The sequence below is a fragment of the Camarhynchus parvulus genome, chromosome 1A, assembly GCF_901933205.1.
Source record: "Camarhynchus parvulus chromosome 1A, STF_HiC, whole genome shotgun sequence".
In the NCBI taxonomy this organism is placed as follows: Eukaryota; Metazoa; Chordata; class Aves; order Passeriformes; family Thraupidae; genus Camarhynchus; species Camarhynchus parvulus.
The window spans coordinates 54,761,544-54,789,516 of record NC_044586.1 but is presented as its reverse complement, the minus strand read 5'-3'; the positions used below and the strand labels follow the sequence as shown (position 1 = coordinate 54,789,516).

The window sequence follows — 27,973 nt, the reverse complement described above, 5'->3', positions numbered from 1 at the left end:
CAGTTCTCAGCTGAGAGAATAAATAAAAACTTGTTCAAATCATCTGTCGCTTTAGCAGATTCCTCTGTGCTGTTTTTTTGTCATCTGGAGGTTCCTATGCTTTTGGCTCCAGAAGTTGCAGAACTTTTCCAGCCAGTTAATGTTTAATCTTGCATGATAATTAATTTAATAAACAAAAATTTATTTTTTGTTCTTTGATTACTTTGCATCTTCTTTCTCTGTTGGTTGTCTCTAAGCTTAGGCTTCTAAGAGACTGCACATGTGTCATATCACAGTTTGATTATGGTTTTAAAAATTGATCTAACAAATACTAGGAGTTTTTAGATATAAATATCATTTAATCTTGAAATTTGTAGCTGTCTTACAGCAGTCAATTTTGAATGATGATGTATGTAATGGTTTTCCTTTTCAGTGCTTCCTGAGTCTCTGCTCTGAATTTTTTTTTAGTTTTTGTCCTGGAAGGACTATGCCTCACTGCAATTGCTTTTTATTTATTTCAGGATGAGATCTTCTGAAATCATAAGAACATAGGATAATTCTGTGCAATATAGGGCCAGCTCTGAGGTCAGACTGACTTTCTTAGGGCTTTGTCCAGTTGGGTCTTGAACCCTCCAAGGACAGAGACTTCACAGTCTCTGGGGGTTATCCTAGTCCAGTCCTCCTCGTCCTTATGTTGAAATTTCTCCCCAATAGGCAGATGGAATATTTTTTGTTTATGCTGCTTATGTCTTATCTTCCCACTGAGCAGCACTATGGAAAATGGAGGTTTGCTGTCTTGATAACTTGGGTTTTATTAGGCTATGATTAAGTACTTCTGGAGCTGTCTTTTCTTCAGGCTGAACAAGCCCGGTTTCCCCAGCCTCTCAAAGAGCATGTGCTCCATATCTCTTAGCATCTTGGTGACCTTTTGCTCTTGCTTCAGTTTATTCTGAAGTTTATTACCTTTTTCTTGTATTAGGGTCCTGAAGACTGGATGTGGTATTTTAGATATAGTCTTGAAATACAAGAAATTATTTTTAAACATTGAAGGAAAATCTACACAGTAAAGATTGAACTCTGGAACTGTTTGGTCAGAGAGTTTGTAGAATCCTCATTCTGGAAGTTCAAACCCAGAGTCCACATGGCCTTGAGCAGCTTGCTCCAGGTGATTTGGCTTTGGGCAGCCAAGCACTTCTGTCCATGGGCCAGCTGTCTGCTGGCTGGCTTTGCTGCCAGGGCTCACCAGTGACTCAGTCTGAGATTTCTGTCTGCTGAGATTTTAGGTCCTTTGGCACAGAACTCGTCTCCAGCCTGTATTCTTGCAAGATGGGCTGATTTATGCTGATTTATGAAAACCTGGTTCTGCGGCTGTGTGTGGCCATATGCAAAATGTATCTTCCATGTGTGTGATAAAGCTGGTTGTCTTTGCAACACTTCTAAACTGTAGATGATGCATGAACATTCTTGTATTTTCATCTGTGGCTGTTCATATGGGAAAACAAGAATTATCCCATGAGTATTTTTTCCATGTAATTAAGTAGACATTCCCATATATCCAGATTATTAACTTCTTTTTTTTTATTACTAAATTGTCCTTTATAACATTTTCTTCAATAGTGTCTCATTAACATTCAAGTAAAAAGTTCACATTGATCTGTGCCACCTGAAAATGTAATGTTCATGTATAAAATAGAGTATAACTTTTCATTTTAAGTTCGAGTATACTGGTAATAAAATAACCAAAGGGGAAATACATGCATTGCATAATGATCTAACCAGATGTATTAAAAATAGCACTAAAATATTAATATAATCATTTATCAGGGCCTGGTAATTTTTAGAATAAAAGGGAGATAATTCATATCTAGGGACTAGAGTGTGCTGAGGTACATATTAGCTATTTCTATGTCTGATAAAATAGCAAGATTTATGACCTTTAAAGGGAATCCTGCAGAGTTCTTTCTCACTCCTGGGTTATGGAAAGTTGTTACTTATATCTGGATGGATGGATGGATGGATGGATGGATGGATGGATGGATGGATGGATGGATGGATGGATGGATGGAAGGAAGGAAGGAATGGTGCTTGGAAACCTGGATCCAATAAATAACATGAACATGCATTTCAATTGTTGAGAAGAATGTGCAGAAATAAGTCTTCTGAAAATTCTTCACAGGACCTTCCTGGTTTATTTTAAAGGAAAAATAGGTCAAATATAGCTTTCTTTTTGCCTTTTCATTGAACTCCTGCACAAGTTTCTGCATAATAATGCAGTTTTCCAGCCTGTCACTGAGAGTAAAATTTTCAGGAAGACAGCAAATCTATTTGTAATCAGTAGTTGAAATATACTGTGCTATCAGTATACTTCAGCATAAAAATACTTTATCTTCTACCTAAAATTTGCAGCATCAGCTTTTGGAATTATACATGTTTGTATTTATGATTTCTAGCTCTTATCCAGATTTGAATTGTTGCCTGGCCTATGCTGTAATCCAAAAATATACCCTGAGCACTTTTGTCATTGCCACTTTAACAGTTTCTGGAATTTATAATACATCCATTTGAGTAAAACTGAGGTTTGACTACACGGACCAGTAGAAGGTTGGATCTTTGGTTCTGACCCTATGGATGCTACTCCAACAGGAGAAACAGTACCTACATTTTAATAAACTGTTAGTTTTTTGTCCTGTTATGTAGGAATGAGTAAGATACCATTTTGCATACTTATGCAAAATTTTGGGCTGCGATGCTTTGTAAATATTTTTCCTGCTACTTAGGAAATGTTGCATTTTGAAAAGTCAGGCTTAATAGTTGTAATGGTTGACTATTGTATTTGCTGGGAATGTCCCGACGAAGGCAGGAATGATGAATCTGACTCCATGTTCTCAGAAAGCTAATTTTTTACTTTATAATACTCTATTATATTAAGGAATACTAAATTATACTATACTATGCTAAAGAATACAGAAAGGATACTTACTAAATTTTAAAAAGCTAATAATGAAAACTCGTGACTCTTTCCAGAGTCTCGACACAGCTTGGCCCTGATTGTCCAGACAGTCAAAAAAACTCACACCAGAATCCAATGAAACAATCACCTGTGGGTAAACAATCTCCAAACACATTCCAGACGAGCAAAACACAGGAGAAGCAAATGAGATAAGAATTGTTTTCTCTGAGGCTTCTTGCTTCCCAGGAGAAAAATCCTGGGTGAAGGGATTTTTTCAGAGAATGTGAATGCCTCAGTTGACAGACCTTTTCTTCTAAGGAAAGTGTCTTGGGAGTAATAATGGAACATGCTATGGACTGTGCTAGCAGCATAGTTCAGCACACCTGTGTGTTTGTTCTTGTGCATGTACGCTCTATCCTGTGCTGTATTCAGGAGTGAATTTGCATTATAATCTCTATCTTCAAGAAACATTTTGGTTGAAGTGTGCTTCCATTGATAGTGTTAATATATGTTATGGCTATGATTATCTGGTGTCATGCTTCCCTCCCTCCTGCCCCTATCTTTTTGCATAACTTTCTGAGCAAGGTGAACCAAGATTTTTTAATAGGAGTTTGCTTAGAGAATTCAGAAATATGTGAATGAAGTACTTAAAAGAGTAAAAAAGAAGAATTCAGGAGATCTCTTTGTGACATAATGAGGATAAGAAAACCTTTTTCCTTCAGTTGTCATTTGTTCATGTGATACTAAACTTGAACATACTAAATTGATGCATAGTAATTCTTAAATGTGCATCTGTAGAGAAAACTAGCCATCCAAGTCTGTATGATTTATGTGGATTGCTTAGTGTATCTTCTATATTTAAAAGGTCTGATCTCATTGATAAAACATGAGCAAACAAACATGAATGCCTTGTGTCAAAACTTTCCATTAGGTTCTAGAAATGTTTCTGGTATTTTCTTCAGGGCACTGTTGGTGAACAGTATGTATGACCTGAAAAGATGAGAAGCATTGTGCCTACACCTCTGCTTGGCTGCAGTCATAATGTCAAATTACTGACAGTGTTTTTTTCTTTTACTTTGGCTGGCTCTGTTTCTTCTTCATGATGTAGTGAAAGATTGTTTTCCATTCCTCTTCAACTTGCCACTTCTTCTTTTAAAATTATCCCATCATCACGTATTAAGAGAAAAAGATGAGGGATTTTCATTAGCTAGTGCCTATGAAGTCTCTGTTTCTCTCCGTTGCCCTCTCTCGGAGGACAGTCACAGTTAAATTTGTTATGAGCATTTTTCCAAGTTTCTTCAATGTAAAATTTCTCCACCCTTAAAAAAGGAATTGCTTAATAGTTTTTAAAATGTTATGTGAAGTCTATAATTTTATTTTTTTATTTTAAATTATAGCAACTAGGTTTTGAGGAATTCAGACCTAGTTGTAGTTGCAGGGAAGTAGGGTGTTATACCAGTTTCTACAGAATAAGTACAGACTACTAACACAAAGATTTGAAGCTGATGCAAGTTTAGATCTCTTGTGACATTATAAAGTCCTAACCTTCTGTATTGTAAGGTGAAACTAATTATGTGTCAGTCTGAACTAGATATTATGCCCATTCAGCTGTGAAGTAGGTTAGCATAGTTCACTGAAAGTGTGTTGGAACCTATCTGAGTTGAACATCAAGGAATTTAGATATTCATTGCACACCAGTGCATGAATTTTTATGTTTATCAAGGGTTCTGGTGTACATACATACTTTGTCATATGTGAATGCTTACTGTCAAGAACAGTGTTTGGAAATAAGAGATATTTTATGTCAACTCCTAGTTTTCATCATGATTTTTTTTTTGTATTTCCTAATTTGAAACTTTGAACATCAATAATGAGCAAAAGACAATCTCTGAAATAGTCGTAAGTAATTGGGAAAATAATTGTCTTGGCTCAACCCTGAGCAATAATGCATGAATTTTGTGAGTTTGGCATGTTTTTCTCTGTTTTACTATTTTTCCTTCATCCATAAGCACAAAAGGAGCAAGAATAGTGGGCAACAGAATACCTTTTACATTTACAAAGTCTTTCTCATGGTTTCACAAACTCCAGGAAGTCAACTACAAGTGTCATAGGAGGGCATATGTACAAGACAGTTTAATTAGAAGAGTACTGGGGAATCCAATAATGATCTTCCCAGTTTAGGCGAGTCAGCACAAGTAGAAGAGTGACCCCCAGCTGTGTTCATTTGCAGCTGAAATAATGAACAGAGAAATAAATAAGCAAAAGATCAAATGTAGTGAAAAGCAAATTTACCTGTTTTCAAATCAAGATGGCAGTTTTGGGTTGCATTTCCAGGCTTATATAGATTAAATTAGGCTTTGAGAAATAAAGTAGTTTCAGATTCATAGATCACAGTCAAGAGTTGCACTACCTGGGGAGAGACTAATGATCGAAGCACCAGTGTTTTAACTCTGTTAACTTTCAGAATTACATACAGGAGCATTCTTCTACAGAGGAAATAATTAAATACCATGTTGGTGTACTTTGAGTGCAGTACTACTTCTAGAAACACCAGTTAACTTTGTTTAAATAAATAAATAGAACAGTATATAAACATTTTGCGACAAAAAAAAGTGAATACAGTTTTTCTTGTTAGAGTATGTTCTATAAAGAAAGTGATTATGATTTCCTAACGATTCTGTGCCTTGGGTATTTTCCATGACTAATACAGGTGTCTGTTAGACTTGTGTAGAAGGCAATGTTCCAGTGCATGGGGTAGTTTCTTTCTTCCTGAAATGAGATTATAATAGATCTGAATTCTGTGTGTCTTCCTATTCTTTCCCTTTTGGTGCTTTATTGCATTAAAAAGGATGCTCATGTTCTGTTTGTGAAATAATGTCAACAAGAAGAAATTGTTGTCAATTTTACTTGGTGATTGTGAAAAATTGAAAAATTCAGGGAATTTTTCTTCCTCATCCATACTGTTTTAGTTTATACACTGAGTTCTAATGTTAATTACTGTGAAAGGGCTACTGCTAAACTAGTAGAAAAATTTGCTCTAATTTTAAAAATAGCTATTACTGTGTCAGTTACAAGTGATCAGAGCATACAGTAGACTTTTTGATACTGTAAACTGCTTGTTGGCTGAAGTACTTTAATTTACAGCATTATTAGTGTATCATTTTGCCTTGTGAACTTTTAGACTTCACACTTTATAGCAGTTTTGCAGAATTTGAAGATTAAATTGCAGTTCAGTTTCATAAGTCAAATAAAACCTAAAAAAACTCCATGTAAATAAAGTCAGGAGAGTTAATAAGACTTTTTTTGGTTTGAAATAAAATACATAAGAATGAGCTGATACATAAAATATATGAAGTGATAATCATCTCTTCTACTCTAAGACCAAGTTAAAATTTGAAATAAAATCAAGAAAAATTAATACTTTGGGATTACTTAGCTCCAGTTGATAAAGGAATTACTCAAACAATAGCAGTTGAGGCAAAACATCCTATACTCTGATTTTCTATGCATGTGGTGGTTACACAAAAAACCCCAAACTTCTACATAGCAACTTTTTAAAAAAATATGTATGTATAATTTTTTTTTCTTGAATCTCTCGAGAATCTCAGGAAGACAAGTGTAACAAAATGAGGTGAATGGAGGGATTGTTAATTAAATATTCAGAAACATTGCTGTATATTTGAATAATGTCATTATTTTAAAAGATTGATCACTTTGGGTTTCAAGCAGAGATATCTTTCTTGCTCTCATTATTTCAAACTCAAGTCTATATTGTAGAGCTGCAATCCACAAATTAAAAATCCATTTAGAGTTAATTGATTCAAAGAAATATATGCAAATATAATGCCCTTTTAGCTACTTTGCTTGTTTGTTGGATTTTGATTCATGATATTTACTGTAATCTTGGGTTCAGAACAGTTATGAGTGCATTAAAACAGACTTTTGATTTCTTATGCTGCTTGAAGTTATTACTCTGTACTTCAAAAGATCAAATTCTTTCCCTGCCTCTGATTATAGGCTAAATTATCATATTTCCTACATTATTTGTAGAATTGTAAATTTCTGAGAAAAAAAAATCACCTTAAAGATATCTAACATGGCACATTTTGGTGTGTAAGGTGAGGGCCTTTTAAAGCTACTTGGATCTCTGCAATAAAGTAACTTCACTAGATTAGCAAGTAGAGAGCAATTGATGCAGGAATAGCTATACAGAATATGCTGTTAGAGGTGGGGACTCGCAGGACTGTACAGTGTGATGATTTACTATTTTACTGTAGAAGCAGACCTAGGAAATGTAGTCACAAAACAGAAACACCATAAGAAAACAGAGAAAAATACATGGGTTAAGAAAAGTAATTGAAAGAAAAGAAACCTTTTTTCTTTTCTGCAACTAACACTTGTATGTGGTCTCCTCTTTAGGATAACTACACGTTTGCACAGCCAGGAATCCAAAAGAAAGTGAAGATGTTGGAAGAACTTGTTAGTCGGATTGATGGTAAGTCTCAAAGGCAAACTGATTTCTAACAGATGATACACTGAAAGTGTTTAGTTAAAATGTTTGCAGGAAAAGCCAACATCACTGCAGTCACCTGGAATGGTGCAGTAACGTCACCTTCCTCAGGTGAGGTGTCATCACTGGCTTGTGGCACACTGGCCTTTGCGGATCACTGTCGTGTATCATTTATAAGAAAGCCACTAGAGCATGAGCCTCTTTCATTACTTTTTATTAAGGCAATATAATCAAAATTCAATGGCAATTTCTTTGCAGCAGAGTAATGACCACACACAAAAGGCAGCCAGTATTCATTTCCCATTAAGCCTCAATGGGTTGTTGTAATGCAGCAAGTCCCAGTGGTTGTTTATGGTTGTCCTTTGGCGTTATGTTTTGTGCCTTTGTGCATCATTTTGCTATCTGGAATGCCTGCATAATTTCGCTGTGGAATCCAATTAATTATGAACTCTGGAAATAACATCTTTAATTTTATAGATAAATTACAGTATGTGCAGGGGTAATTTTAGATTATTCTTTCATGTTTAAGCAGCGCACTTTGAAATATTTTACCTTCATCCTTAAAGTAATTCCTTTCATGAAATGCTGACTGTCATATAGCTAGGACAGAGTTTAATTAAATGAAATGCAAGAGATAATGCTTGCCCATTCTAAACATAATCTCTTGATAGTTTGTTAAATTAATGAACAGAGTATTAACAAAATGTTGCCAAGCAGAACTGGGCATATATTTGCAACACTAGCATGTCAGTGATGACTTAGAAAAAATATTTCTTGTGTAGCTTTATATTTGATAATCTTCTTGGAAACATTAATTCCCTGGTTTTGTTACATATACTGTGAAGTTTTTTTTTGTGCCCGTGCTTCTCATAGGAGATTTTGCCTCCTTGTATGTACATCCTTAATATTTTATAATGGTCTTTGTGCTTTTCTAGGATATTAAGGCATTTTTAATGATTACAAACTAAGGGCAGGAGAAAAATGTTTGTGTAAAATTGCACTCTAAACTTAAATGTATGTAAAAATTTTTGTTGTTGATACATGTTTTTAAAATACCAGTAAATATGAAAAATATAAGGGTATATTTCTGTATATTGGGTAGCCAAATATTTATATTAAAATATAGTTAAATCAGTGTATTTTGTTACTTAAAAAATAATCTAACTTCTCGTAATGTTATTTTTTATATGTAGTTTTAGTCCTGCATCAATTGATGTTTACATTTCAGAAGCAAATTATTATATATTAAATGAAGTGTATAATTAAAATTCCTATAAGTAGACTTCCTTAACTTGGTCAATGAACATTTATATAAATAAATTGTTTAGCCAAGTTTTTAAAATTAGAATAGCATTCTGATAATCAACTTTGTTGTTCAATTGAATAAAAATATTAAGTATAATACAATATATTATTGTTTAGTTTAAGGAAAAAAGAAATGCTGAAGTCTTATTTATACCTTCAGTGCTTTAGGGATATAGTTAAATAATTTCTCTCAATTATTAGGTTTAGGAAGCATTATTTTTAAAGCTTCACGCTTAAAAAAATAAGTCAGTTTTAACAAGTAGTTTTGTCATACTGTTCTTTGATCATCCTTTGCAACTGAAAGTAAACTGTGAGTTCCTGTTTTTTTTTATCTAATTTAAAATAAAGTTGTGAAGTCTTTATAAATTTTTTGGTAGTTTTCAGTAGATATCATGAGTGTTTGCTAGTAAATGTTGATGGACATTTAGAACTGCTTAGGTTATATGGGGCCTCTGGAATTCAGTGTTCCAAGCCTCTGCCCTTGCCTCGATGACTCTGTCTAATGGGACAGGGCTGATTTAGAGCAGGCTCTGTGGATTCTTGCCCTGTTGAGTTTTGAGTGATTCTGGGTATGGAGATTCTGCAGCTTCTTTGGGTAGGACTGTTTGGGAAGTTTGACTACTTCCACTGTCATTTTATTTTTTTTATATAAATAATTATTTTTTAAAATGGAGCTTATGTCCACCACCTTTTATTTTATCTCAGTGTACCTCTGAGAAGAATTTGGCTCCACGTTCTCTGCATGCTCCCTTTAGGTAGTTGCAGCTTTTCATAGACTTTTTTTTAAGGCTGGGCAAACCTAGTTCTATCAGCCTCCTTTCATGTGTGAAGTGCTCCAGCTTCCTCTGCCTCCACTGGGCTTGCTCATGTGTGCCGGTGTCACAGCATTGGAGGTAATGCTGCAGATGTGGTTTCCCAAGTGGTGGATGCAGAAGAAGAATCACTTCCCCTAACCTGTTGGCATCTTTCTAGCTTAGAAAGCCTAACAAATGTGTGGCCTTTCTTGCTGCAAGGACGTTCTTGACTTGGGTATAGCTTTTTGTCCACGAGGATTCCCACGTCCTTCTTGGCAGAACTGCTTTCCATCAAGCTGTGCCTAGTCAGTGCTTGTTGAATGAGACTTTTCCCTCCCAAACAGGAGACACTTGCCTCTCCTGAATCTCAGGAGATTCCTCTTAGGCATTCCTTTAGCTTGCCAATGTTCCTTAAATAGTAGCCCTCGCTTTCAGTGTGTCAAGCACCCTTCCCAATCTGGTATCATTTGCAAACAGTCTCTATTCTATGCTATCATTAGTTTTTAACAAAGATACTGGCCCTAGTGCTGACTCTGGAGGGATATAATTTGTAATTTGTTGTCAGTTGGACTTTGTATTGCTGGTCACAACCTTTAGAATACAAGGGTCCAGTTAAAAGTTTTTTACAGTAAAGATACACATTTTTCATTATTCTTTGGGCTGTTTCTTTTTGTCTGGAAGACTGTCCACTCAGTTACTTTCTTTTTCAAGAAAAGTGCACCAAAGTATGTCTAAGATTAAAATAAAGTTTTAGTTGTTAATTGGACAATGGTGGTTGTGTATTGCAAGTCATAACCTTTTGCATGCCTCAACTAAGGAATCCTGAATTTATTGGGTTTTTTGGTGGAATTGTGACATAGTTTGAATATTGTGGTTTACTCTTCATTTCCTTTTTGCTTTTGTCTTTTTATTCTGGGTTTTCTGTACTTCAGTTAAAGGGAAATGTATGGCTGATACAAATTCAGTGACTGCTTTTTAGAAAAACCCCTCATGATCTGTATTTGCTGTACTTACCCTAAGTGCTCATTAAGGTTACTGTGCAAGAAAATAATATTCCTGTTGTTACTGTGTCACATTATTTCTTGATGCTGGGTAACTGCACAGTGAAGCAAATCTTGATGCAGTAAGTAGCTGTGTGAGTGGATGAAGCCTGTACTGCTTATTTGCTAATAGTAATGGATTACCAGTGTATGAAAGGTGATGCTTGTGCTTTGGCGAGTGCTAATGCATTATGTCAGTGATTCAAGCAACCTTCATTAACCCAACCTTATGGATCACAACTCCCCTCAAAGTAACTGTCCTTGTGTGTACACTCCAGAATATTGCAGAAGACTTCAAACAGCCAAAATACTCTCCTAATTTAATCATTATCTCATTCTGCTTAAACTCCAGAAAATAATTTTGATAAATTGTGTTTAATGGAATTTTTTGGTCTGCTAATGGAATGTTGTTATAGATGAGATGGAGTTTCAAGATAAAACATTATTCAATCTCATTAGTCTACTTGTCGGCATCATTCAGATTTTTCTCAGAATTATCAAAAAAAATTGAGAGGGAGGATCAATAGATAGCTCAATAATACAAGGAATCTCTTATAACTAATTATCTTTTCTGTTTCCTGTAATGCCAGCAGAACTTCTCTGGTCTAAATCATGAACCATTTCTCATGGTTTGTGAAAGGTCATACTCGCATGGCACACTGTCTTCCACTTCTACTTCTTTTAGGGTTGAAATCAAACAGACACAGTATAGGAATGCTCAAATTAATTCAGGATTTGTGTTTCCAGAATTTACAGGTGCTTAGCACTTGGCTGGTGTCATGCTTGGAAGAGTCTCAACTTCTGAGAGTTTGAGGTAGCCATTTGGAGAAGGCTGAGCATTTGTAGATAAAAGTAGTTTGGGGATTCCATAAACATTGATAAAAAGTGTTAAAATCGTGTAGCATTCTCTCCAAATTAACAATAAGGCAGTTCTAGGAAAAAACCTTAGCCTATTATTATGTTAAATGTATTTTTTATATATGTTGGCTTCTTATTAGTATTACGGAAAATTTTAAAGCCAGTATTGACAACTCAGAAAAAAAATATTCTGTGTCTTGTGCAGGGATAGGTTTGAAAAGACTTTTTTCTGCATCTTTTCTAGAACAACTCAACCCAGGTTTTGCGTTTGTGTTCTGCACAGATCTTTTTTATTGTAGATGAATTCTCTGTTATTACTGTTTCACATTCTCTCACCAAAAATCACCAATCATTTTTTAGAACTTTCTCTTGATTTTTAGTAACAAGAGATGGAAAAATGCAGAAAATTATAGTTTAAAAAGCTTACTGCTGCTGTATATACTTTCCCCCTTCTCCTCAAAATGGAGGTAATGGAAAAATACCTAGGAACATAAAAAGAGTGCTGCATTTTAACTTTCTCATAAGGAAGACTTCAGTTTGTCTGGAACTCAGCTACATTTTTCAAAGGTTCAATAAAATTTCAGAATTTCTGCTGTTTCCACTGTGAATGCTTCTTCTGATCATCTGTTTTGGAGAGTTACCACAGCTATTCCACATATGATGTTTTTATTGGGACAATTTCTAGTTTATTTGCATTTTATTATTGTAAAAAAAGTTAAGAATTTTTAAAGAGGTGTTTTAGTGCAACGTTTAAGTTATTATATTTGGATTGCTTAAAATAATGACTTTTAATAAATACTGAATAGTATTGCTTGGGGAAATATTGTTAGTTTTTCCTAAGTGCAGTTAAATTGCCATCTCACCTTTTAAAACCATCTTCTATTAAAAATTTTACAAGTACTATTTTTCTTACTGCTGCCGTGTTTTATATGTGTTTTCATTCACACCAGATGACAGATAAATTAGATAATGCCTCTTGTCTTAATGTTCTGAGCAAATAACCCTAACCCTAACCCTAACTCTTGACTTCACTAATCATACTTTCTTTACTTATTTTTCTCTTGGGTTACAAATGTCTTGCTTGGCCCATTATCTGAAGTTCTGTAGATGATGCCGGAACTAAGGACTTGTAATAAAGAACTTTCATGTTGTGGCCTTAAATTAATATTTTGCATAATTTTTCTATTCACATAAAATTTTAAAATATAACTTTCTTGTAAGTAGTTATGTGTTGTGTGTAAATATGTGCAGATAAAGTTCTTTGTGAAATGTATTCAGTTGAAACTTTTTCATTTTTATATGCATTTTTGTTAACCACAGTGGAAAGCTTATTTAACTGTACCGTTCTGTGTACTTCTCACGCTTTGAAATATTTGCTGGAGAAATGTCTAAAAGGTTGGTTGATAAAGCTCTTAATATTTATATATAATATGTTTTCTTATTTAATTGGAGAAGTTTATAAAACATCATTCATTAGAACAGGATTAGTACTTGTAGGATTATCCTTTCTAAGGTCTTAGTTTATTTAAGCGCTGTGTGTTTTTAATGGGCTGCCAAAGTTTTAAATGTCCAGACTTCACTTGGGATTCTTACAGTTTCTTCTCTGAGTATTGTGTGGATGTTCAGCAGGTTCTTGTCCCAGGAGATAAAGGTGCCTATTCCCATAGAGCTCTCCAATGCTCCAAACACAAACATTTCACAATTCTGCTCAGAACTTAATTTCATATGACGAGTTAAGCCAAAAAGCATTTAGAGATACCTCATGAGTAGTTGTAACGCTTCCACAATTTCTGATGGACATTCAGATTCTCTGCTGATTGAACTTTTTTAACTGAAAAAGAGAAAAGAGTTTTGCTTTTTTCTTTAGGAAAATCTGACTCTCAGACAAAGTATCAACCAAGACTAATATATTTTCTTATTAATCTATTTACTGGTGTTTAATCAGAACTCACAGAACAAGTTATCTGTTCAATATACGTGATAGATATAGATTAATTAATTTGGCTTTTAATTTGAATCTTGGGTGTTCATACAGTGAACTGATAATGAAACTGTGGTAATAGATGACATTTGATCTATCTTTGTTATGTATTTAATCATGCTAATGATTTTTTGGTTGATGGGTGAAGAATGCATAATTATATGTGCAAAATTATGTTCATGTTTAATTATATTGTAAAACATTTTACAGACACCAATAACTTTGAATTAGGATTGTGTTGAAGTATCTGGAAAAAAGAGCTCTAATTGCAAGAGTTGCAAAATGAGTATTCTTAGCCTTGTGAAAGCATTTTGAATTGGACATATAATTTTATTAGAATTTATTTAGATCTTACTGCTGCTATTGAGAATGAGTGATTAATAAGGACCTTGTTTCTTGGTCCATCTTTCTATTTCTGCTTGGTGCTGAAGTGATAGAAAATCTTGTAAGCATTTCATAATTGTTTTAATTAATTTGCACTCCAAAGCTCTTTCTCCTTTTAATAAAGCTATTTTATTTAGCTCACTAGTAGTTATTTTATATCTGATTTTATGGTTGTAATTACTGTATTATACTTTAATCCACTTGTAAGTGCTGTTCACTGGGCATTATAATTAATTGATATATCTTTTAAATAATATTTTTATTTGGAGATTATATTTGGATGCTATTACAGAGTTCAGAGACCTTAGCAAGAGTTGAGCCTGACTGTAAAGTAATTTGTAAATTCCTGAGTGCTTGTGTTTTAACTTTTAAATTGCCAAACCTTACTATTTTCATGGCAAATGAAAAAAATAAAGAGAAAAGGGAAGAAAAGAGCTGTTTCACATGATGGGGAATTTAAAAAGTGTCAGGCATAAACACTTTTTGGAATGCATACAGTTACGATTTAGAACAGGCTAGAGAAGTCCAGCAGTGGTACCCTGAAGTGTCCCATCAAACATATGTTTTTCCCTGTTGTTTGTTGCACTTGGAATATTGAGGACCACCTGCAGACATGGAGTTTTTCTTTACTTTCAGCTAGAAGGGTAGATCTTTCTTGATTACTAGTAAGTGTTTCTCCTAATATTTTCCTCCATTTGGTGTTACATACCACAGAATTGTTACTTTCATTTGATTCCATAAGGCAACCAAGTCTTCCTTTCCCTCCTTCCCTCCTCTAGTATTTTCTTCTTTTGCTTTGTTATCAGTTTCTTGGGCTTTTTAGTATTAGCATATGGACTATATCTTTTGTTATGATGAAGATGCTTCTCAATCCTAGCTATGAGCTATATGTTTAGTGAGCTAAATTTAAATAGACCATTATCTTTAAATTGTAGGTCATGAGGAGAATGTAATTGGCAATACTTCTGTGTTTTTGCCAGTCATATTTTCATTTTTAGGACTTTCCAGTGTATTTTTTAATGCTTTTGTTGTAATTTTTTACAGTGGACAATTTTAACCAGTTATAAAAAATAAACTTGTGGAACAAGATATAATCAGCATGTAAATATTTGACTTGGATCTCTGCTATTACTTGAAGTAGATCTATGTATGGTGATGAGATCTTGTCTTGAGGTGCACATTTATGATCTTTAAAATGTCTTCTTCAATCATCAGGAGCTCCTTTTGCAATTAATGTATATTAATAGAAGTTAATATACGTAACTACTAATAACTCATTGCTAAGCTGTGGTCTTGACAGAATTACTTTTTTTAGAATTTCATATTGGGGATTGTAAGCCCTTTTCTGCCTCTGCAACTGGTAGTATCTGGTGTTGAGATTTTACTCCAACTCTTACCTTTGTTTCCCATAAATATCCTGACTTTGAACAATGTAGAAATTATTCAGGAGAGAAAATTAGATTAAAAATTAGCTTTCAACAAATGGGGTACTAAAAAAGGAAGCAGTCATTGACTGGTGACAAGGTCCTTTATTTTGGACTGCAAGGTTCTGTATGTGGGAACTGTAAGATAGGGATGGAGTGCACCCTCAGCCAGTTTGCACCAAGTCAGGTGGGAGTGTTGATCTGCTGCAGGGTAGGAAGATTCTGGAGAGGAATCTGGACAGGCTGGATCAATGGGTTAAGGCCAGTTGTGAGGTTCAACAAGGCCAAGTGCCAGGTCCTGCTCTTTGGTCACAACAGCCTGCTGCAGCACTATGGACTGGGGCAGATTGGCTGGAGAGCTGCCCTGCAGGAAAGGGCCTGGGGGTGCTGGGCAGCAGCTGGACAAACATCAGTCAGCGTGTGCCCAGGTGGCCAAGAGGGCCAATGTAATCCTGGCTCATATCAGAAACAGCAGCATGGTCAACAGGACCAGGGCAGTGATTATCTTGTTCTCAAAACTGGTGAGGCCACACCTCAAATCCTGTGTTCAATTCTGGGCCCCTCTCAACAAGAAGGACATTGAGGTGCTGAGCATGTCCAGAGAAGGGCAGTGGAGCTGGGGAAGGGTCTGGAGCACAACTCTGGTGAGGAGCAGCTGAGGGAGCTGGGGGTGTTCAGCCTGGAAAAGAGGGTCGGGGGAGACCTTATTGTTCTCTACAACTGCCTGAAAGGAGGCTGTGGCCAGGTGGGGGTCAGTCAGTTCTCCCAAATAACAAGTCACAGGATGGGAGGAAATGACAAGAGGAAGTTGTGGCAGGAGGGGTTTAGGTTGGATATCAAGAAACATTTCTTCACCAGAAGGATTATCAAGGAGTGGAACAGGCTCTCCAGGGAAGTGTTTGAGTCACCATCCCTGCAGGTTTTTAAAAGACGTGGGCCCTTAGGGACATGGTTTATTGGTGGGCTTTGCAGTCTTAGGTTAATGGTTTATGATCAAGATCTTACAGGTCTTTTCCAGCCTAAATGAGTATATGATTCCATGGAAGACAGGAGTGCTGATGTGTTTCTATAGCATGTTTTCATACATTAAGGATCAATGCAAAAAAATCATTGTGCATGTGGAGGACAATGCCAATAAGCTCCTGTGGCAAAGACTGGCTCATTATTTCCTTTTGCTTTGGTATCAGAGCAGCTGCTCTTGCACTTTTTAAGAAAAATTGTGTGGGTTTTCATGAGAAATACACACTTTTCTTCCTTTTGTTGAACTAAAAGACCTCTTTATGAGAGACTGTTAGCTTACATGCATTTCAGATAATTTTTAACACTTTTATATTTACAATGGAATATGTATAAATATTGATAAAATAGACTTAACAACAAAGTGTTCAGGGTATGAAATATGACTGAAAAATAAACTTTAAGTAATACTCAAAATTTCAAAACTAGATCAAACATGAGAAACTATAGAATTGGTAGGAATCTTGGAATAAAGGTGAGTGCCAAAAGGCTAATGTTCTGAAATGTTGAATTTTACAGATGAATGTGGTGACACCATGCTGTGCCACAGTAATTTGGCAGTTCAGGCATAATCTTACATTATTTTGCTGTTTTTCTTTGCTTATGTGTAAGCTTGCCTAGGGACTAATTCTAACACCATCTTCCTGTCAAGACAGCAGTTGAGCTGTTTTGACAGGTTGTTTCTATCCTTAACTGTTTAGTTCATGATTTTGTAATCATACAGATTTTAATTTTGACTTCAGTGAAACAGCATGAGATGCTGATAATGAACATGAAGAATAAATATTTTATGTGTGTAGGCCCATCTGTTATGAGAAGCATCTGTTTAAGGTGGCTAAATGTGATCATTCAAAATAATGTACCAATAGTGTATTTAATAAAAATATTAATAGTCTTAATGGTTTTTGTCTACAGGTTACCTATTTTTGACATTATGCTACTTTGGAATGCATCGCTGTAATGTATTTTGGTCTTTAATCAGAAGACTTCCTTCACCCAAACTTTATGTGTAGATTTATTGAAAATGTTGGGAAACTTACTAAATGTAATTTTTATTTCTTTTGAATTTTGATAAAAGAATTGGTTTTTTTAACTGTAAAATAATTATGTTATCAGAAACTGCAGTAGAAGTAGTTTTTATAAAATACTTCATGTCCTAAAGCTGACAGTAATTATATAACTTCTTGTTCATTGCACATACATACTTATTTTCATTGAAATGGAAAATTTAGATTTAGATTATGCCAGTCCAAATTACCTTTATCAGCAAATTAGCTTCTGCTTACAATTACTTGCAAAGTAGGAAGAATTAGCTTCTTTACTCAATGCATCTTCTATTCCAGCCTTGCATCAATTAGGTATAAAGCACAGAGTTTAGTAATCCATTTTTCAACGTGTTTAGACTAGAAAGCAACTTTCAAGAAATTCATTATACCCATTAACTACCATAGTTGAAATATCACAACTGGCACAATTTATTGTTCTTCATTACTTACTTTTAATGGCTACAAACAACCAAATGAAAATTGTTTCTGCTATGTGAAGAACAAAAATTTTGTGAGTTGGTAACTTTGCTTAGAAATAAAACTGCCTTTTTTTTGCATCCTGCTTGATGTACTAGATTATCAAATCATAGTAGTCTGTAATGTAGGTATCCACATGTGACATTCAAATAATAAATTTAACCCAGTATCTCGCTTCAGTATATTTAACTTGAAGCTACATTTTTCTAAAGCAAAGGTAAACACAGAATAGTAATTCAGCATTTGGCGTGAGTCTAATAATCTGTGATCTAATAGTGGTGCAGTGGGTGGAGAGCTGGCAGAGGGCAGGGCTCAAAGGGTTGCAGTGAGTGAGGCTGCATTTGGCAGGTGAGCATTCACCAGTGATGTCCTTAAGTGTTCAAGTCTAAGGCCAACTCTATTCAATATTTTTATCAGTGATCTGGGTGCAGGAGTTGAATGCAACATCATCAAATCTGCAGATGATACTATACTGGGGGGCACTGCTGACTCTTGAGGAGCAAGATGCCTTGGAGAAGGATCTTGTTAGATTGGAGCATTGGGCAATCACCGATGATTTATTTAAGATTTGAAAATTTAACAAGAACAAGTTACAAGTTTTGCAGCCTTGATGAAGTAATTCTGAGCACAGGTGTAGACTGGGAGAGGAAGGGCTGGAGAACAGCCCTGAAGAAAGGATCTGGTCTGTCCTGGCCAGGAGGGCAAATCCCATCCTGGGGTGCATCAAACACAGCATTGCCAGCTGGCCAAAAGACTTGACTATCTCACTGTTTATTATCCCACTGTGTTCAGTGTTGGTGCAGCATCATCTTGAGCATGGTATGCAGTTCTGGGCCTTACAATTTAAGAATTTGTTTATATTTATATTGTGGAAGGGTGTGACTTTAGGAACATAAATACCAGGTCTGCTGAAGACCGCTTTAGCCACAGATAAGTGGAGGCTGACAAGTGCTATGGAGAAATACCAGTGCTTAATACATTTTCATTGATATTTGTTTTTAGTTATCATTGGAGACAAGATGTGTTAAGTGGACCTTTGAAGTAATGTGTTGTCATGTCTTATTTTTTTTAAAGCCCTCATTTTTGATTGTCTTTAAAATCTAAAAGATTTGTACTTCCAGCTTCCATATTGAAACAACTGTTTTATATTGGCTGACACTTTCATGTAGCCAAAAAATACATCCTGAGGGGAAAAAAATTGAACAGCTTTAGTCTTTATCATAATTTAGTATCACTTCCGTTCCCTTAATCTCTAGGTAATGTTTCCTGTAATAGTGCTTCCATACTCTTGGGATTATTCTTTTAATTAATTTAGTAGTTTAATGCCTTTTTAGATATTTCTTAGATTTGTAACGTTTGGAAGATGAGCATTTACTCATTGTTTTAGCTGGTAATACACCTCTGTGAATTTGGATGAAAGGATAATCTGGGCAGCAAAAATCTCAAAAGAATGTATTTGTATACAGAAGGACAGTAGGAATGTCTTACTTAGGCTTTAACAAAGACTTCTTGTCATAAATTTGTCTAAAATAAGACATGAGCATATTTGTCATCTACACCATGCTAATGTCATATTTGAGCCTGTTAACTACAGCCTGTTAACAGAATATCTGGGATCCTTTTTGCAGAAAATTCTCTCAATATAGACAAGGCATGTAGTAGATTAGTTCTGTTAGCTCTAGCAATAACCCATGCAAGTGATTATTACACCTTTCAAATAGTATCTGTCCTTCAGGAAACACAGTGAGAGTACTGGTTTAGAAACCACTGATTTGTATTGGTTTTATTTGCATTTATTTGTAATACTAAGAAATTATTTAAGCTGTAAATTAGTTAAGTTTTCTCACTGTATTTCCTACACATTAATCTCACTTTTTCTTGTCTCAAATGAATGAAACCTTTACATATCCTTATATTTCTTTACCTTCCTAATTTAATAATTTTCTTTTTTGATTGCCAAAATTTTTTTGGAGGCCATTATGTTATTTGGAAGCTATGTTTCTTGTTGTGTTTCCCAAAAAATTTGTAGCCTAAGAAATTAGTGAGGATATATGTACTTAATGATTTCACATTATAACTTTGTATATTTTTGTGGTATATTTTAAAACTGATCTTAATGTTTTATTAACATAGTGCAAGTCAGACCAGTTATTTAGTCTATGAAGTGGCAGAAAAATCAGTCCATTGTAATGTTTAACTAATTTATATTTCGAGTTTTCTCATTTGGTTGTGAGGATTTGCATGCACCACCACAAGTTTTTTCCTTGAGATTGGAGGAGTATTTGTTTGTTTTAGACAGTGAACTTGATACTTCAAGGTTTCAGAAAAGCTGCAGTAAAATACCTGTTTATTCTGTCTTCAGAACAAGTTCATAGGCACTTGGATCAGCATGAGGTGAAATACTTGCAATTTGCTTTCCGTTGGATGAATAACTTGCTGATGAGAGAAGTCCCTTTACGGTGTACCATCAGGTTATGGGACACATACCAAGTAAGTACTTTTTTAAACCTCCATAAATCTGGTAAAGTGTTTTGGACATGCCAGTATCTTTGTGAGTCATTTTTCTTGAACCTTTTCCTTTAGTGTTGTCTGGGTATCACCATGATAAAAGAAAAAACCTTCAGTGATCATCACTACTTAGAAACATTTAATGTCTTCAATCTTCTTGCCCTTTAAAGCCGAGCACTTGATGTTGTGATAGTTTATAGTACTAAATTGAACACTCACTCAATACTCCCTTCTGTCTCTTCAGAGAAGTGAAACATTGAATTGTGCCTAATCAATGCCCTCCATCAATTCTGAATTCCAGGCTTCTTAACTACTCAATCCAATATTAGCTTTCAGTCTTCAGTTGTCAGCCTTTGTCCTTTGTCATGTCTTCTGTCTTACTGTTTGTTCAGATGAAACTCCATGTTGCTGACCTCTTGGTGTGGAAATTATTTTTCTTCAATAATTTATTTTCTTATTGTCAAGAGAAAGAATTGATGTTTGAGAAAAGTGGTTTATGTATTCTTAGTTCTGTTATTTGGTGTTCCAGTAGCTTCTGGTTGCAATTCTTGACTATATGTTTAAACTATATATCCTTATCTACCAACTTTGTTGTTGAAGTTAGTGGGGGAGGGAAAAATAACAAATTTTAAATTCCTTAAGAATTTTCAATTGTATTAAACAGTAAATATGAGATTAACTCATAATTAACACCTTGTAAAGAGATGTAGTATCTTAAAATATCATTGTCTTTATATCTACTCATTATGTAGAAATGTTCTATTGGTTTCATACACTTTAATGCCAGAATGTTTACTAGATCATTTATCCAGACCTGTAACAGAGGGTGAAGAACTGCTTGCTCTTCATTTAATGAGTCCACTATGTTGTTTCAGTGAAGTCTGATGGTATCCAAATCTGATAAGAACATGTTAGGAAATGAGGAATCTATCTATTCTACTGTTAATCTGTTCTAAGAGGTGGTATCCTTGCAGAGTTTATCTTCAAAAAATATCTGAATTGAACATGGCTATTGGTTTCATCTGAGGCTCTTTTGCCTCCTTTGTTTCATTATAATATCTGTTATTCATTGTGGTATATTACCTGGCATTTTATTCCAGAGTAAAAAATTTATTCTTTATAAGAACTTTCTGAAAGACTAAGCTATTTAAATGTTTTACTGTAACTAATTTATCTCTTTTTGAAAAATTTTTGTTGCTGTTGCTGCAGTATTTCTAGCTCCTGAAGGTTTTTTACCATGCCAGCTCTAGCACTGCTCTTGGTACCTGATCATTAGCCTTATCTATATGGTAAAATAATGTAAGAGAGCCTCTTTAGTCCGGCTAACCACTGATATATGCCCCCAAATTTTTTTTTTAACAGAACTTCAATTAGATTTAATCTCTGAGCTATTATTTTATAATAATGTTGAGAATTTTCCTTTGAAAAGGAAGTCTGGGGTTAATTTCTCAAACTATTGCCATGCTGAAAGGAGCCCTTTCTCATTGCAAGTCCATAGGCGCCTCTCAAGTTGCACTTCAGTGGGATCTTTATCCATGATAAGTGCTTCTGATTATTTAATTATAATTTTTAAAACTTTCTGATGTATTTAAAGTAGTATTTAAAAGCTTGATACTTAAGTCTTTGCACGAGATTTCCAAGGGTATCTTTTAAATACCTTCCTCAAGGTATTTTTATCCAAATACCTACATAGAATTCTTATACGCAGAGTGGGGACTATTTTTGTGTATTAAACAAACTTAAGGAGTAATTCTGTGTTTTGACTCAGCAGGTACAGCAGATTTGTGCTGTTTTCTAAGTTTTATTGTTTAGTAGACTGCTCTGTATGCCTGTCTTGTCTAATAGTGTATTTAAAACCAATAAGGATACCTTAGACACCTTTTTCTGAAACTTCAAGCAATTCCTCAAGTTGCTAATCAGATTCTAGTTGTGCTTGTATTACACTGATTAGCAACCTATAATATGGATCTTTTCACCTTGATGCTATGGATAATAAATGCAGTGAACCTGTGAGAGCCAGTAAAGTTCATGCAAACTTTTTGCTAAGGTGTTAAGCAATAATGTTACAGATTTTTACCCAACTTGTCATTATGCCATTCTGTTGCCTGCAATTTCTGAGTTAATTGTTTACAGCTGTATTAGCAGTGCTGCTTTCTGAATGGAAAACGCTTCAGAGACAGAGTTTGTTCAGTTGGTTTCCTTGTCTGTTTCATATTTTTAACTGTAAAGCCTGCTATAGGCCAAAATGTTTCTCCTATTTAGAGATATATTGTTAAAGAAGTTTTTCAGAGGGTTTAGCTATGGATGGACCTCTGATGTTGGGTTTGAAAGAGACACGTAGAATGAGTAAAGGCAAGAAATATAATTAGCTTTCCAGATACAGATGGGAGGAGCAATCCTACTAATAATTGTAAGGGCTGGATAGATGTTTAACTACTTTTCTTCCTGTACTCAAAGGCTGATGATCCTGTTATCAGGCTTGCTTTTACTACCTCATGTGTTCTGAAGCAGTAAATTAAGGGCACATGGGAGTTCTGTTTAGATTTACACAGTTTTACTGTCTGCTATTTCAGTGGGTACTTAGGATGTGTACTGACTTTTACCCCCTGATAGTCTTGAACTACTGTAAACAGAATTAACTTTACCTGCACTTTAAGTTCAGAAAGGTGAACTGCTCATGTTGTTATGTAACGTCAGCAGGGACTACAGGCATTCATCCCCACTCTGTTGATGTTGGGTTTTTTGTTCAGATCTACCTACCTTGTGGCTTTTGGGAAGGGATGGAGCATTTTGAAGGCCCTGTTTACAAACATGTCTAGTCCCAATGTGTGTCATGATGTGGGAATGGCATAGAAGCAGTGTCAGGTGAGGGCTTCAGGAGGGGTGGGACAGTCAGATTCCTTCATGTGGAAGGAATAGGAAGGCAGGCGGAATTGTCACATCCCTTCATGTCTGCACCCAGAGTGCATTCTGGCTCTGTTTCCTGCAGAAATCCAGTGAGAAGAAACCAGTGGCACCTTTTGAAAGAGAGGATCTGCTGCTGCTGCTGCTGTTTTAATGGAAAAAAACATTTTTCTCTCTTTTGTCTTCCTCTTTCCCCATTAAAGCTGGAACCATGCCTTGTTTCGCCAAGCTGCCTGTTTTCATCTGTTTCAGTGGAAAAATAAATACTGTGCTGTTTCCAGCTTAAATTCTAGATTGGTGATTCTCACAGCAGGCCCCAGTTTCTCATGAACTGCAGCAGAGGGTTTTCAGGGGAATAACAACACACTTAAATTGTCTGCTGTCGTGTATTTCCTAGTGTGAGAGATAACTGCTCTTGGCTGGAGGTGTTGGAACTGCATTCTGTCTCTCGGTATTTGTTACTATTCTTCCAGTGACTTTTGTGAGAATAGGATTGGACACTTTAATGATGCCCACCTCTGTGGTGGAATGTATGGTAGTAAGAGTCCTCTGGCTGGAGTCATATTCTCTGTCTAGTTTAATTTAGGATTCATCAGTCAGTTGTTAGGGTCTGTGGAGTAAATCGTTGAACATATCCAAAATACCTGTGCTTGAGCTAGTTAGAGTTGAGGGGAAGAGAAATTTGGAAAGGCTCCCAAATCCTCACATCAGTAAATGCTCTGTTATTCTGTAACTGTATCTATGAAATCCGTTAAAATACATCACTGTCTTCTGAAGAACTGTGTAAAGTAGAAAAAGTAAAGGCATTATGAATTTTGCTTACAAAAGATATGTTGAGAAAGCTTTTTAGCTCTAAGAATTTAGTTTGATTTATTCTTTAACCTGAATTGCATTTTGATGAGTGAAATATCCTACTTCTTCACTTGTTTCAGACCCTGGTGGTGTGGTTTTTTTTGTTTTTTTTTTTTTTTTTTAATGCAGTAAATGTCTTGTAAATTTTTTCAAAATACCAATTGCTTGTTAAGTTATACCCAAGACATTTAAAATTTAAATCCATAGAACTAAAACTGATAAATATGAAGGTTCATGTCCACAAACCAAGATAGTGTAACATAAGACCTGAGTTTTATCTTTTATTATATCTTGCCTTTTTATGTTATCATCTTTTTTGACACAAAGGATTGGTAAAACAAAGTGGCATGATGGCTTAATTATTCAGTATATATAAGTGTTTAACATATTTCCATGGACTTACAAAATACAAGTTAGTTTTATATTTGGTCCTTGACAGAAGGATGCTTTGACACTATTTAAGGATTTCTTTGCTATTTGAAAGTGACTTCTGTGGGCTTCTAAGTTTAACTCAAGATTTAACATACTGTATTAGAAAAGGTAGAGCTGCCTCAATGCTCAGCATCTGTGCTGTCTTACTCTAGATAAATATTTTATATGCTTACCATCAAATCTCAGAAAGTGTCCTTTCTTCAGGCTAAGACATTTGATGGCAGTTTCTATTGAAGTTTTTATTTTCATTTATTTAAATTCTTAAAATGTGTGTTGTCCTTCAGGCACTCATAAGATATGCTGTGTTTATGTAGCTGTGTGCTCCTGTGTTGGGGTAGGAAGCAATGCCATTTCAGTGGTGGCAGCCATTCCCAGTTCTTCATCCTTGACTAGAAATGGCAATACAGGACTTGAATGTCAGTGCTTGCATACCAATACTCAGAGCAGAACAGTGTTTAGAGTATCAGTGTATTTAGCTGCTTAAATACAGAGTTCAAAACTGCATTTGACTTGTAGGTAGTTTGCAGCTGGGAGTCTCTGACAATGCCGTCAAATTATCTGGATGCAAGATAACAAGGTGTTGTACTGACTGGTGTTTTAAATAGGATAGGAATTTTCATAGACATAAAAGTACTTAATTTATTTTCCATGTAGAATGGAGTGGATGTATTTTTCATTAAAGTGTTTACCTTCGGATCTGATGTTCTTACATAAATTACCTTTTTGTTCTGTCTTTTGTGCAGTGATTTCTCTGTGTAACTCACCATGGTAGTAGTACATAATTCACAGAAGAGATACTGGCACAAGTTTCATAGCTAAAAACTTGCTCAGAAAAAGGAAAACGGAAAAGGAAAATGAAGTAGCAGCAATGTATGTTAGTTTTCAGTTCTAAATACATGCTGTCATATGCTCCGTGAATGTTTAGAGTTGAAGTGTACAGCCTAATATTTTCACCTGCCAGGAGGCATTTTTGTTTCATACCATTTAGCTGACTGCTGTATTGCCAGCTCCCCAGTAAGTAGCTGATGCAGTTGACATGAATAATGCACTCATACTCATTGGAAACACAAAACCAGGGAGGTGAGGTAGGTACTGTTTACAGTGCCCTGCTGTCCTACTTAGCAGCATTGCCCTGTTCTTGTGTGAGGAAAACTTTACCGTTACCAAGGTACTTAAAGCTTACTGTGTAAAATGAGGCACAAATGAAAGAATTTATAAAATCATACCATTTAAAATGCAAAACAGTAACAAAGATTAACAAAAGACGCAGAAAAAGTCAAATAATAACACCGAATTTGACAGTACTGGTGAGTTGATTTACTGTCTCACTGCTGAAATAGGTTTTTCTTCTAGTTTCTGCTCCCCTCAGCTCCTTGACAGTATCTATTAGTTTTCTTCACTTTAGGGATGTGAGGAGGCTGATGAGAACCACAGCCGGTGCAAGGGAGAGAGGATGAGAGAGAAGAGCTGTGATTTCAGACCTAGTGTTAGATCAGGATGATTGCTTGTCCTTATTTGCCATCTTTCCAAAGCACATTTTCTTTCTTGGTAGATAGTACATTTCTCAGGTTGCATCCCTTAGACAAACTTCAATAGGGAGCACCTGTTCCTGGTGGAGCCTGCCAGCTTTATCTTTCTTCCTGAAATCCTGCCAGTGGGTCTAGAAAAAGATATTTTTTTCCTTCTTGAAATTTATTCTTTTTTCTTAATTGAGGAGACCAATGCTTTCTTTGCCCAAAATAAACACTGTTTTTTTCTGGAAAATGTAAATGTATTGACTACCATTTATATCTTCCCTTCTTCAAGGAAGGCTGAAGTGTACTTTTCATTTCTTTGACTTAGATAGTGTTCATTTTTATTTTCATCTCGTAATGAATCTCATGCTTTATTGACCAATATGGTAACAGACATATTTGTTTTCTGTTTTTGATTAAGGGGATTTTGTTTAAAAGTAGGCATCTAATGTTAAGTTTTAAGAAATAATATTGGAACAATTTCCCAGAAGTGCTGAGAATCCATTTCTGCTCTCAAAGGTGAGTACATCAGGTATTTGTTCATGGTTAGTCCAACTTGACTGTCTCAGTGGCTCACGTCATGGATGACATCAGATGTTTATGCTTTGCAGTGTTTTTACCTCTGTGTGTATATATCCAGGCTGCATTTCATTTGTCGTTTTATTATTCAGTGGCACAACAGCTTTCTGAAACTTCTTGAAGCCAACTTTATTTTTTACCAGTAAAAGCTATTTGGAATAATTTTGCATCTCTACCAAACTAATATTTTTCAAGAGCCCTTACTGTTTTATTGAACAACACAGATTCTATTCTGTTATTTTTGTCCTTTTAATTTATGAACACTTTCTCTCTCATTTGACAATAACTTAATTTTAGAATCTGACTTAGTTACCTTGTAAGAAGTGTCAGGACATATGAATATTTAATATCCAATTACTAACATGTGGGTAGGATCACGTCTTTCAAATTTTTAAGCATTTGTCAATTTGAAACTGGCTAGTAGGTTAAGTGTTCTGGAGTAGGGGAGACATGTAGTGGGATATAACCTTTCCTGCCAGATGTAAAATATGAACATGAAAGTTTAATGTTCTTGGGAAATAAAGGTAAAAAATACTGTGTGTTGTGGTAGTGACTCTTCTTGTCACTACCTGCACTAGACTGTAAGAGAAAACAGCTCCTGGGTTAAAAAGCATCAGTGTCCTCAGGAGGCTGTACTCAGGTCATGCCTCTACTTTTGATTCTGCCACCTCTTGTTTTCTCTTGGGAATGTTTTTTAACTCCCTACCTCAGAGCTGGAATTCACCATCCTGCTGTCTACTGAGCCTAGCCTTGATCTTGCCAACTTCCATTATAATTCAGGAAAACATTTTCACATTGTTCTCTTTAAAAATAAATGTAAAAGTGTGGTTTAAGTCATATTTAGTTATTTGGAACTATAGGAAGACATGAACAAGTGAGAGAAGAGCTTTTTATTGTAAGACTGGCAGTCGAAACGTGTACCTGTTTTAGCATAATGTCCTTGTTTTGACTCTGCATTCATTTGGAAGTTTCTCAATCCCTTTGTATTCAGTATTTTCTTGTGTCAAGAGAGTCCTGATACATCAAGTTTCTGTTGAACTTGAGCAGTTAAAAAGTTTTTATAGTTTTCAAATCTTTGTCAGACAACTGAGTGTCATTGCCTTCTGCCAAATGCGTATTTACCTTCTGGAATAATTTTGTTGCCAGGGCAACCTTCCACTGGTAAGAGTTGTGCTCATTAGGAATTTATTGTGGCAGGCAATTATATTTCAGTAGTACAGCACTACTGAAGTCACTAACCTCTTATTGTTTGTCTTAAGTGCAATCTGAAATAATGGAAAACTCAAAGAAAAGAAGGTAAGAGTGTTAGTTAAAAAAAGAGCCACACTGCTTTAACCATATATATATATATACATACAATTTTATGTACAGTCTTTAACATGCCTAAGGATTATGTGCACAGGGAGAAAAAACAAATTT

At 35.2% G+C, this 27,973-nt stretch overlaps 1 protein-coding gene across 2 annotated transcripts in view; it reads left to right on the top strand.

Moving 5' to 3' along the window:
* TBC1D22A (TBC1 domain family member 22A) overlaps positions 1–27,973 on the top strand; it is a 138,262-nt gene that overhangs the window by 53,602 nt on the left and 56,687 nt on the right. For both annotated transcript variants that reach the window (XM_030961053.1, XM_030961052.1), the window contains exons 10-11: positions 7,349–7,424; positions 20,128–20,255. In XM_030961053.1, the coding sequence (XP_030816913.1) occupies positions 7,349–7,424; positions 20,128–20,255 (204 nt within the window). The remainder of the gene's footprint in view (positions 1–7,348; positions 7,425–20,127; positions 20,256–27,973) is intronic.